Raw genomic sequence first — 12,136 nt, forward strand, 5'->3', positions numbered from 1 at the left:
TCCTATAAATCAGTGTCTGTATTTGCAACCAAAATTTTCTAGTTTTTTTTTATACATCCAGCAAACATGACAAAACGTCCCTTCTTGTTCACATTTCCAACCTAAATTTGAAGTGCCTTTATACATTCTAGATAATTTATCTGGTGACATATATCAACAATACATCATTTTATTAAAAATATTTTTTAAGATTGTAGTGTAAATTTCAATTGAGCGCTGTGCTGGCCTTGTGGTGAAGACCCTTGCCTCCTACTTGGAAGGTTGAGAGTTCAATCCCAGGTAGTGGCAGATGTTTCTCCTAGTGCTCAGGAAAAAAATATCTGCGAACTCCACATAGGTTTCAGGAAGGGCATCTGCCCAGTTAATGCTCAGTTCCATCCAGTTGCCTCTCATAAAAAGGGAGGTTTTTAGTGTAAATTTCAATTCTTTTAGCCACATATTTCCCATTGTTTCATCTGTATATTAAAAGCAAAATGTTCAGCCCATTTTATCCTACATTTTTTCACTTGTTCCTTTTCTGTTTCAAATCCCAATATATTTATATATTTTAGCAATTGTATGTTCAGCATTGATTCCCAATTCTCTTTCGAACTCAGTCTTACAGTGTTCAAAACAATACATTATTTTATCTAAATCTAATAATGATAAACAAGGCAACCATTGATGGCTATTATCTCTCTGTCAGCAGTTCATCTGTTTTTAGTTCCAGGAGAAGCAAGAAGAGCTGGAGACCTTGATGAATGCTCTCTTCAAGGGAGTCTTTGTTCACCGCTATCGGTGAGTGACATCAGGGTCCATGTAAAAGGAGCAGGCTCAGGATCTGGACTCTGATTGTTGTCCTGGTTCTTTGCTTTCCAAGGGACCTCATACCTGAAATCCGTGCTATTTGCATTGGAGAGATGGGTCAGTGGATACAGCATTACACCGCTTCCTTCCTAACTGATGGTTACCTCAAGTACATTGGCTGGACTCTGCATGACAAGGTGGGTCACCAGGGCACTTGCAGAAAATGTATTTGTAGGGCATTCAGGAATTAAAAGTTTATGCTAGATATTTAAGGCACTCCTATTACTTAATTCATGTTTCCAGGATCATGAGCCCATCTGCTTATTTGAACAGAGCTATGCAAAACATTTGAACAAGATGCTTTGTAACATATGAGAGCATGTCCATAGCAGTTGTTTTTGAAGCGCTAAAGCAGCCACAACTTCTTTGAATACATGCACTTCTTCAAAAGATCTCCCAGCTGCTTTGCAAAAGACATGGCTGCTTTAATGATTTGAAAGGGTGTTTTGCATGTGCTCTTTGCATATTGTGAAGGATCTTTTTCAGATGGTCTGCACAGCTACACGGTCGTCATCCTCTTTAAAATTGTTGGTGCTAATTCAGTACAGTGGGATGTTTCATAGTGGCATTGATGCCCACTCCTCTTTACACCTACAAGAAAAAATTCGTGGGATTGGCAGCAGTAGTTAATTCTTCCTTGCCCATTTTCGCAGACACCTGTGCAGCCTTTCAACATGAGTGGCTATGCCTTTTGCATACGGAGAGAAGTGATGCTGCCAACTATCCTAGTTGTATTAATAACTGATGCAGGAAGGATGAGTTAACACTGTTGCGGTCTTTAATGTGGTCTTAATGTGACCATAAGTGGGAGATCTAAGATTGTGGTCATTGAACGAAGTGATCACATGACGTCTCACTTTAACAACCAGTGCTTAGCGACAGGGATTCTGGGCCCGATCATGGTCGTAAGTGGAGCACTACCTGTACAATACGATTTGGTTCTCTTTCTCATTCTAAAGCTGTTCATGGCTTGGTCCTGGTGGCCTTAAAGCTGTCTTCCTCATCTTTGAGTCAGCAAGGAATGCTTTGTATCCCGTTCCCCTCATCTAGAAGTGAAAGGGTTAGGGTCTTAGAAGTATATCTTTCCTGTTGCAGTCTCATTCTTTTTTTTTTTTTTTTATTGAAAAAGTTTTCAAATACAAATTTTCCCCCTTTTTTTTCCTTCCCCCCTCCTCCCTAACCCCCCTTCGCCACCCATCCCCCCCGCGACTTCTTCACACCAAAAACCTAATTCATAACAGATTACATAATATTTTACCATCGCCTTACTCTCCTCTATATACTGACCCTTACTTACTAAAAATATTATTAATATTATTACTTTCCCCTTTTACCATACATTTCAAAAAAAAAAAAAGCAGTCTGCTATAACATTGTATGATAACTTCTAGTTTAACAAAATATTATTATAACTCCCAATTTAGCAATAATCTACCCTTTTTGTCCTCCCCCAAACTTATATCTATGTATTGTTACAACATTTCAAAGCAACCTTCCACTTTAAGACTGTATAATAAATCCTACTTTAACATTTATTCTTTGTGTATATTAATATAACATTTCAAAGCAGCCTTCCACATAAGTCCTAATTTAACTATTCAACTCTGTCCATTTCCTCCACTACCCTAAATATATCACTTAAACATCCCTTTTCTTAAGCTAATCCATCAGTGGACTAACATATTTCCACCCACTTTCCTACAAAATTACCATACACAACAATTCTTAATATCTTCAATCCACTGCCCACTCCGCTAATATATATATATATATACATATATTCCGTTATGTAAAAAAAAAAAAGACAATAACTTTAAATTTATAATCCATATAATATCTTCTTTGATGTCTTTCCACTAGATTGTTGAGTCCCCCATCCATAATTGGGTAACGTAGCATCCTGGTGCAACAGTTTATTCAAAGTCTTCAGTCTTCATCTGCCCCCATCAGTAATGAGTATCCTCATATATATATAAAAATAAAAACAACCACCCGAGTGACATTATAATTGTATTCCATATAGTTATAATTGTGGCTTTCATCAGGATTATTAATTCCCATCATCGTAATGGGTAACAACCAGATCTTCTGCATGCCCCAACGTAACTCTCTTGCCTTGTAGCTCAGAATAATTATAATATATTTATCAGTACAAGAAAAGAAATCCAAAATAGATAATTCAAATCCAACAGATTAAGGCTCTTTTCACATCCCAAAATTACGGCATTGCAGAGGTCTGTCACTGTCCTCAGGATGATATTAACCAATACTTCGCCTCCACTATCTTTTCACATATTCATTCATTTTTTTTTTAAAATCACTGGCTTCACCGTTGCTTAGTTTAGAAATTTCTGTTTTTATGAGACCTATTTCTTTTTTTCTTTTCTTTTTGTGGGTTTAATTTCCATCCTGTTTTCCTTTCTACAAGTTGTATATCAACTGATCGGTTTTCATTCTGCTTTATAAACTGATCTTGTTGGATCATCACGTTGAAATCAGATGCCGCTTCTCTCATATTTGTAGATAATCCAGCTGGAGTATCAAGAAAATCCAAAGACAGTTTGTCTACCGCAACCTCTGTAATTCGATGTTTTCCCTTTATTTCCAACTCCTTCTGCTTATCCTGTATTGTGCCTATAGATGTTAAGTTCATTTTCAAAAATTTTTGATAAAATTCTTCCGCTTTTTCAACAGTATCTAATTGGTATCTTTCTCCTTGATATCTCAATATTATGCCAACTGGGGCATTCCACCTAAATGGAATATTTCTGTATTTTAACTCAGTCACCAGAAAACCAAATTTCTTCCTTTCCATTAACATCTTGGGGGGAAGCTCTTTGTAGATCCATATCTTTCTTCCATACAATTGCAAAGTAGAATTGAAGGAATTTTGCACAATTTTATTCCTAATTTCCTTATCTGTAAAATAAATCACCACATCTCTAGGCAATTGCCTTTGCTTTGCAATCCAGGAGTTTATTCTGTACACTCTATCAATCCTACAAAACACTTCCTCAGGTTGAACCTTTAAAATCCCAGCCAGAATTTCAGAAGATATTTTCCTTAAATCATCTCTGTTATTTTCCTGTAAACCTCTGAGTCTGATCGCATATTCTGTAAAATTATAATGCAGCATTAAGACCTCTCTTTCAATCCGTTGTTGTAAATTTTCTGCATTACAAGACTTTTGTTCAACCTCCATTTTAGATTTTTCTTCTGAGCTATTATCTTGAGTGTTTGTCAAATCATTTTCAATTTTTTGTATTTTATTATCCAAATTATCCTCAATTTCTTCCACTTTAGACTCTAATAAGTTAGTATTTTCATCCAACTTAGTCATAAATCCTACCAAATCATTAGCCGTTTTTATAATCTTTCGGTTCAAAATATCAAACTTTAATTGCACTAATTCTTTAATTTCCTGCTTAAATTTTTCAAAGTTCTGATTCACAATCTCATCCCTTCTTACAATCTCCTCCAAAAGAAATTCAATTATATTAAAGTCAGTTTTCTGAGACTGGAGCTTTAAAACTTGGTCACGTAATTTGTTAATGGGGGAATCCCCCCCCATTGCAGTCTCATTCTTAAGGAACAGTGTATCCCATAGAGTAAGTGTGACCTACTTCCTATTCGTATTTAGAAGAAAACACAATTATATTTACCAGGATTATGGATTTTAATATTATTGGGTGTGTTTAGGAAAAGGCCATGTATCCATTTGTCTGAGAGGCTTTAATTTGAATCCGTATTAAGCAGAGGACCAGGCTTGATGGGCTATATAAGTTGTTCCAGTTCTGTGGGTCTTTTTACTGTATATTGATTCATGTATTGGGCTTGTTACACAACAAAACCCTTCAGCTGACACACCCATTTTTGTATTGATTGTGATGATTAAAAGGAGAATGAAGTTGAAACAGATGAGGACTTTTCCTAAAATTGAAATCCCTTCAGGATTGAATGTAGAGATCCAAATTTCATTGCCCCTGATGGAGAGTTATCTATCACCTTCTGCCCGTTATTCTCCATTTTCCTGGTCTTGCAGTAATTTGCAGAGTAACTCTGTTATTCTGTGTAATGCATTCTCTGTTAGTAAAGAGCAACATTCCCATTTGGACTATTATGTTGTCTCAATCTTTGCTTCTTAAGGGTCAAATGTCTCTCGATAGAACTGTTTCCAATTTCTGACCATTTTTGTTGTCCTTGCCATTTTCTGAACCTGATGCTGGTTGGGTTACTTGTCAGAGCTGACAAATGCAAATTTACTACAAAGGGAAAGACTTGGTGTTACTCATCACTCTGCAGTTTTTAGACATTATTTTATTTCGGGCTTTTTGAAATCAAAAAGCCTGACAATGGCTTTGTTTTGCAGCAGGGGGAAGTCCGACTTGGGTGCCTACTTGCATTGCAAGGCTTGTATTGCAGCCCAGAGACTGCCTCACAGATGGAGCTTTTCACCAGTCGCTTTAAGGTAAACAGCCGTAATATGTCCCACTTGCTTTGACGAGCAGACCCACCTTAAAAAGGTGACAGGAATTTTGTTAATGGGATAGATCACTTTGTCCTCAGTTTCTCTTTGTATGCTCTGGAAACGTCCACTTTTCTATCTTGCTGCTATCTCATTCCGAGTTCATGAGCGAGAATCCTCAAAAAGCTGTTGGCAGTTGGGCAATATATAAATTAAGTAACTAACTAACAAAAGCTTTCAGAAATAAACCAGACAACCTGTAACTTCTTGGGTCACGGTTTCAGAGATATTTCATTATCTAAACAGAGAATCAGAATGGCCACAGGTGAGGAGCTACTTCTGACCTTCCTTCCAGCTTCCCCATTGAGTTTCCTAATGGGAAGCTGGCACAGAACTTCACAAATCTTCCTTGCTTTCCTTCCCCCTCCCTCCCTCCTTTCTTCCTTGCCTTCTTCCTTTTCTCCCTCCCTCATTCTGTCATTATTTACCCTCCCACTCTCATCCTCCCTTTCCTTCGCTCTCTCAAATTGCTGCCAACATCCCTATTTACTTTGCTTGTGGGAAGCTTGCAGGAAGGGTCAGTGGGGAAGCCAGCAGGAAGTCCCAAGGCCAACAGGCAGGTAAGTGGCTGCAGCTGGGTGGGAGTGAAGGGGTGTGCAATGGTTCAAATCGGGAAAGATATCTGGAGGTGCACAAGGGATGCCATATGGGGGAAGAATGTCTTGGGAGGTGCGAGAGATGCTATGCAGGACGGCGGGGAAGCAGCTGGGGTGGGGGGCAGCATATGGCAAGAAGAATGCATAGGGGATGTGGAGGGGATGTGTGGGTTGTGAAAGGTCCCCGGAATGGGGTGCTTAGTAGTGTGCAAGAGGTGCCATGCAGGTCAGGGATGGTGTGGGTTGAGAAAGGTGTGTGTGCGCACTCCAAAGGTGCTGCATGGGTCGGGAAAAGTGCACAGATTGGGGAGGGTGTGAGGTAGTGCGCAAGAGATGGATTGGGGAAGGCGTGCAGGGGGAGAAGATGTGTTAGGGAGCAGCACAGGTGAGAGTGCGGGGGGGGCGGGAATTGGCATGGGTCAGGAAGGGTATGGGTTTTTTTTCTCCCCCTCTTTCTAGCAGATGGGTAAGTGACAGTTGCTGGGTGGGAGAGAGCAAGGAAGTTTTAATTTGGTTGGAGCAGGGGTGAAATGCTCCCGGTTCGGACTGGATCACCCAATCCGGTAGCAATGATGGCCGGTGGTTCGGAGAACAGGTAGCAAAAATCCCTGCGCCCCGCCCCCATGCCCAGCTGAGCTGCGCGATCATCAGAGGCTGTTTTTTTTTACTTTTAAAACCATTTTTTCTACAATCTCTTCAGCCGAAAAAATGCTTTTAAAAGTAAAAAAAAAAAGCCTCTGATGATAGCGCGGCTCAGCTGGGATCATCAGAGGTTTTAAAAGCATTTTTTCTACAACCTCTTCGGCTGAAGAGGTTGTAGAAAAAAAAATGCCTTTAAAAGCCTCTGGCGATCCCAGCTGAACTGCCTGATCATCAGAGGCTCCTAAAGCATTTTTTTCTGCAACCTCTTCGGCCGAAGAACCTGTAGAAAAAATGCTTTTAAAAGTAAAAAAAAAAAAAAAAAGTTGGCCACGCCCACCCAGTCACATTACCCTCCCTACCAAGCCACGCCCACAGAACTGGTAGTAACAAATTTTAGATTTCACCCCTGGGTTGGAGCCAACCTAATCTTGAATGAAACTGTTCTATGATAGGTGTATTTTATTAGAGATGTCATATTGGCAAATCTGGGAACACCCGAATCTGAAAGCTTCCAGGTTTTCCCCACCCAAAGGAAAGTCCAAGTTCCTGCCCAGCACCCACATCTCCATCACATGGTCCAATCAAAGCACCATCCCAACTGGAGATGCCTCCCAGTCACACCCCTCCAGGTGCAGGGCAAAATGTCCTTGACTCTCTGATAAAGGAATGTTGTTATGACTATATATCACCCCTGCTCCATACAATCCCGCCTCCCAGTTCCCCACAGCACTAAATGTGGCAGGCCTGAAGGCCCAATGCAAAAGATGGCTTCCAGACCTGACAATAGGGATATTCCATTATCTACCACCCAGGAATAAAGAGTGGATCAGGCTGTAAAAACTAAAATAAATATATACAATTACAGATGTAATTTAAGTATAGCACTTAGGCCAGTAAGGCATTTGACAAAGTAGACCCCAATCTGCTTCTAGATCAGTGGTGGGTTGCTCCCGGTTCGCACGGGTTCGTGCGAACCGTTGGTGAAAATTTAGCCAAGGTCGCAGAACCGGTAACGGTGGCCAGCTGGCCCCGCCCCCGAACCGGTTCCCCTGGTCGCCGGTCGCTTGCCCCGGCCACCATGCTTGTTGCCGCCATGTTCCTCACACACGCGCATCCCATTGCCTTGCAAGTCCAATGCGATGCATATGTGCGAGGAACATGGCGGCAATAGCAGCAGCTTTTTCTGCCGGTTTGTTTTGGCGGCCTGCAGAGAAAACGGCTGCCAAAGAAGCCTTTTCGGAGGCTTTTTTGCCTGTTGCTTTCCAGCAGTTGCGGCTGGCTGGGGGCTGCCGAAAACTACGGTCAGCTTACCTTCTGGACTGTGGACCAGCTATGGAAGGTAAGCACCCTAAACAACGAGGTGGTGGGAGAGGAAGGCGGGCAAGCGGGCCTGGCCACGGAGATTTCTGGGACGCCCCTCCACTGCTCCCGCACCACTGATGCCTGCAGCGGCAAAAGACATGCAGGAAAAGTCCCTGGGAGTTCCGGGACTCCCTGCTGCCGCTGCTGCTTTGCGCCCCCCCCCTCCCCGCTGACGATTTCAACTTGGATCGTCAGAGCCATTTTAAATGCCTCTCACGATCCGAGCTCAGGCAACTCAGCTGGGATTGTCAGAGCCTTTTGAAAGCATTTTTTTAACAAAATGGTTGTAAAATGGTTTTAAAAAATGGTTTTAAAAGTAAAAAAAAAAATTGGCCACGTCCACCCAGTCACATTACCTCCTCACCACCACCATCACCAAGCCATGCCCACCTAACCAAGCCATGCCCACAGAATCTAAAAAAAATTTTAGATTTCACCACTGAGGGTGGGAGAGGGAGAGTGAAAGAACGAAATAGAGGGAGAGAAAAAGAGACAAAGAAAATGAGAGAAAGAAAAAAAAGAAGGGAGAGACCAGAAAGAAAGATACAAAGAAAGAAAGAAGGAAAGGAAGGGAGAGAGGGAAAAAAGAATGAAAGAAAAAGAGAAAAAACAAAGAAAGAGGAAGGAAGGAAGGGAAACAGAAAGAAAGAGAAAGAAGGAGGAAGGGAGAGGGAAAAAAAGAATGAAAGAAAAAGAGACAAAAAACAAAGAAAGAGGAAGGAAGGAAGGAAGGGAGAGACAAAGAAAGAGAGAAAGGAAAGAGGAAGGGAGAGGGAAAAATGAAAGAAAAAGACAGAAAAAACAAAGATAAAGGAAGGAAGGAAGGGAGAGACAGAAAGAAAGAAGGAAAGAGGAAGGGAGAGAAGGAAAAAAGAATGAAAGAAAAAGACATAAAAAACAGAGAAAGAAAGGAAGGAAGGGAGAGACAGAAAGAAAGAGAAAGAAAAGGAAAGAGGAAGGGAGAGAGAAAGAAAGAATAAAAAAGACAGAAAAAAACAAAAAAAGGAAGGAAGGGAGAGACAAGAAAGAAGGAAGGAAGAGGAAGGGAGGGGGAGTGAGAAAAAAAGCAAGAAGAAAGAAAAAGAAAGAAAGAAAAAGAAAGAAAGAAAGAAAGAAAGAAAGAGAAAGGAACACAAACCCTGGCACTAGACGTGGCTTCAGAAGACGCTTTGAAACAGGACAGTAATCTAGGGCTGGAAGGGACCTTAGAGGCCAACTAGTCTAACCCCCTGCTCCAGCAGAAAACTTTACTGGATTATTTTGGTGCCTCTAACAGAGAGAAAAATTGTCAGAAAGGAGAAGGAGTTTACTAGGATAAGGCTGCCATGCAGAGAAAGGCAGAGATAGTCCTTGATTTATCACCAGAATTGAGCCCAAAATTTTGGTTGCTAAGCAAGAATGTTGTTAAGCGAGTTTCACCACATTTTACTCAATCCATAATCTCTTCTGGCTCTAACAGTCATGTGCAGGCAACCCACCCTTGTTCTAGATAAGTTAGAAAAATGTGGGATAATAATAATAATAATAATAATAATAATAATAATAATAATAATAATAATAATAATAATAATAATAATAATAATTTTATTTCTATACCGCCCTTCTCCCGAAGGACTCAGGGCGGTGTACAGCCTATTTAAAAACACAGAACAAAACAACAATTAAAATTTAAAATCATTAAATAATTAGGCTCCAATTAAAATCCCAGAAATTTAAAATACCCCAATTTAAAATCGTTATGTTAATAGCCCGGCCTGGCGGAACAACAGGGTCTTCAGTGCGCAGCGAAACACCTGGAGGTCGGTGATCTTACGTATTTCCGGGGGCAGTTCATTCCACAGGGCTGAGGCTCCCACAGAGAAGGCCCTCCCCCTGGGTGTTGCCAGCCGACATAACTTGGCCGATGGCACCCTGAGGAGACCCTCTCTGTGGGAGCGGACTGGTCGGTGGGAGGCTATTGGTGGCAGAAGTCAGTCTCGAAGGTACCCGGGTCCTATGCCATGGAGCGCTTTAAAGGTGGTAACCAACACCTTGAATCGCACCCGGAAGACCACTGGGAGCCAGTGCAGCTCGCGCAGGAGGGGTGTCACATGGGCGCAACGGGTTGCACCCATAACCACCCGCACGGCCGCATTCTGGACCAGTTGGAGCCTCCGAGTGCTCTTCAAGGGGAGCCCCATGTAGAGAGCATTACAATAGTCCAGCCGGGAGGTGACAAGGGCGTGAGTGACCGTGCGCAGGGCGTCCCGATCCAGAAAGGGCTGCAACTGGCGAATCAGGCGAACCTGATAAAAGGCCCCCCTGGCCACGGCTGTCATATGCTCTTCTAAAGACAGCCGTGCATCCAGGAGGACACCCAGATTGCGAGCCCTCTCTGTGGGGGACAAAGATTCACTCCCAATAGTCAGCGATGGCACCTGCTGAGTATATCGGGGCACCGGAAGCCACAGCCACTCGGTCTTGGAAGGGTTGAGTCTGAGCCTGTTCCTCCCCATCCAGGCCCGCACGGCCTCCAGGCAGCGGGACATCACATCAAGGGCATCGTTGGGGTGGTCTGGGGTGGAGATGTACAGCTGAGTATCATCAGCGTACAGATGACACTTCACCTCAAAACCACGGATGATCTCACCCAGCGGCTTCACATAAATGTTGAACAGGAGAGGCGAGAGGACCGACTCTTGCGGCACTCCCCATGCGAGATGCCTCGAGGTCGACCTCTGTCGCCCTGCCAACACAAACTGCGAGCGGTCGGAGAGGAAGGAGGAGAACCACCGCAGAACGGTGCCCCCTATTCCTAACCCCCTCAACCGCTGCAGCATGATACCATGGTTGATGGTATCAAAAGCCGCTGAGAGGTCTAATAGGACTAGGACAGAGGAGCGACCCCTGTCCCGAGGTCTCCAGAGATCATCCACCAACGCGACCAATGCCGTTTCTGTGCTGTACCCCTGCCTGAAGCCCGACTGGTACGGGTCCAGATAGATAGCTTCATCCAGGTGCCGGGGAAGTTGTCGTGCCACCACGCTCTCAACAACTTTCGCCACAAAACGGAGGTTGGAGACTGGACGATAGTTGGCTAATTCAGCCGGGTCCAGGGAAGGCTTCTTGATGAGGGGCCTCACTACCGCCTCTTTCAAGGTGGCAGGAAAGGCACCCTCACTTAGAGAAGCACTTATAATCCCCTGGAGCCAGCCTCGTGTAACCTCCCGGGAGGCCAGCACCAACCAGGAGGGACACGGGTCCAATAAACACGTGGCGGCACTAATCTTACCCAGAACCCTGTCCACATCCTCGGGAGTCACAGGATCAAACTCCTCCCAGATAACATTCTCAAGACCTGCCCTCGTCTCGGGATAGACAGCATCAACCACCAGATTGGATTTGTAACTGGCTGACCAGCCAACTCAACATGTGAGAGACGGATAAAGTCATACAGAAAACAATTACTTTAAGGTATGGCTACTAAAGGCAATTCATAAGGTGAATCACCTCATGAATTATAAAGTGTACTTAGTTTTTCACACATGGCTTCTCCATTTTAGCTTTCTTTTTTGTAAAAGATGACATGGTGTAATACGTCATGTTTTAAGAACAGGTAAGGAAGGACCAGGTGATTTTTGCTATGTCCTGGATACATAAAACCATAGAACTCGAGGGCGCACTTTCTTTTTTCTCATGACAATCAATCACGGTCCCTTGAGTCTCCTGTTACTGCAACATGCTCTCCATGGGGCTACCTTGAAGACTATCCAGAAGCTGCAGCTGCTCCAGAATAACATTCATCCCAGTTATTGTACAGTGCTACCTGAGCTGCATTGGTTGCCAGGTGTTTCCAGGTGCAGCTCTTTAAAGCCCTGCAGGAGGGCACAGGACCTGGGGACATCTGCCCACCCCCCTATTAACTCATATGGGGTCCCTCCCTGGAATTTTAATTACCTGATGGGACCTTGGAGGTGTTCCTCTCAGTGATGCCTTCCCCCCCCCCCCACACCATTCCTTTGGAATAGTCTCCCCCCTGAGAGTTGAGGGATCCGCTACCTTTTAGCCTTCTGGAAGGGTGTGAAGGCTGGGCTGTTACCTCAAGCGTTGGACCAGGGTGGGGGACTAGACTGGCACCTAAGGGGAAAGGTATCTTTGTTCTTCTTCATCTTGGCTTTTATTGATT

The 12,136-nt window shown here is 43.3% G+C and overlaps 1 protein-coding gene across 1 annotated transcript in view; it reads left to right on the forward strand.

Moving 5' to 3' along the window:
• The window catches only part of STAG3 (STAG3 cohesin complex component), a 74,949-nt gene that overhangs the window by 11,311 nt on the left and 51,502 nt on the right, over nucleotides 1-12,136 (forward strand). The window contains exons 7-9 of the mRNA XM_070941922.1: nucleotides 704-777; nucleotides 860-983; nucleotides 5,216-5,314. Of these exons, the coding sequence (XP_070798023.1) occupies nucleotides 704-777; nucleotides 860-983; nucleotides 5,216-5,314 (297 nt within the window). The remainder of the gene's footprint in view (nucleotides 1-703; nucleotides 778-859; nucleotides 984-5,215; nucleotides 5,315-12,136) is intronic.

This window comes from Pituophis catenifer, unplaced genomic scaffold, assembly GCF_029215685.1.
Source record: "Pituophis catenifer annectens isolate HBS135680 unplaced genomic scaffold, rPitCat1.0.hap2 SCAF_3, whole genome shotgun sequence".
Lineage (NCBI taxonomy): Eukaryota > Metazoa > Chordata > Lepidosauria > Squamata > Colubridae > Pituophis > Pituophis catenifer.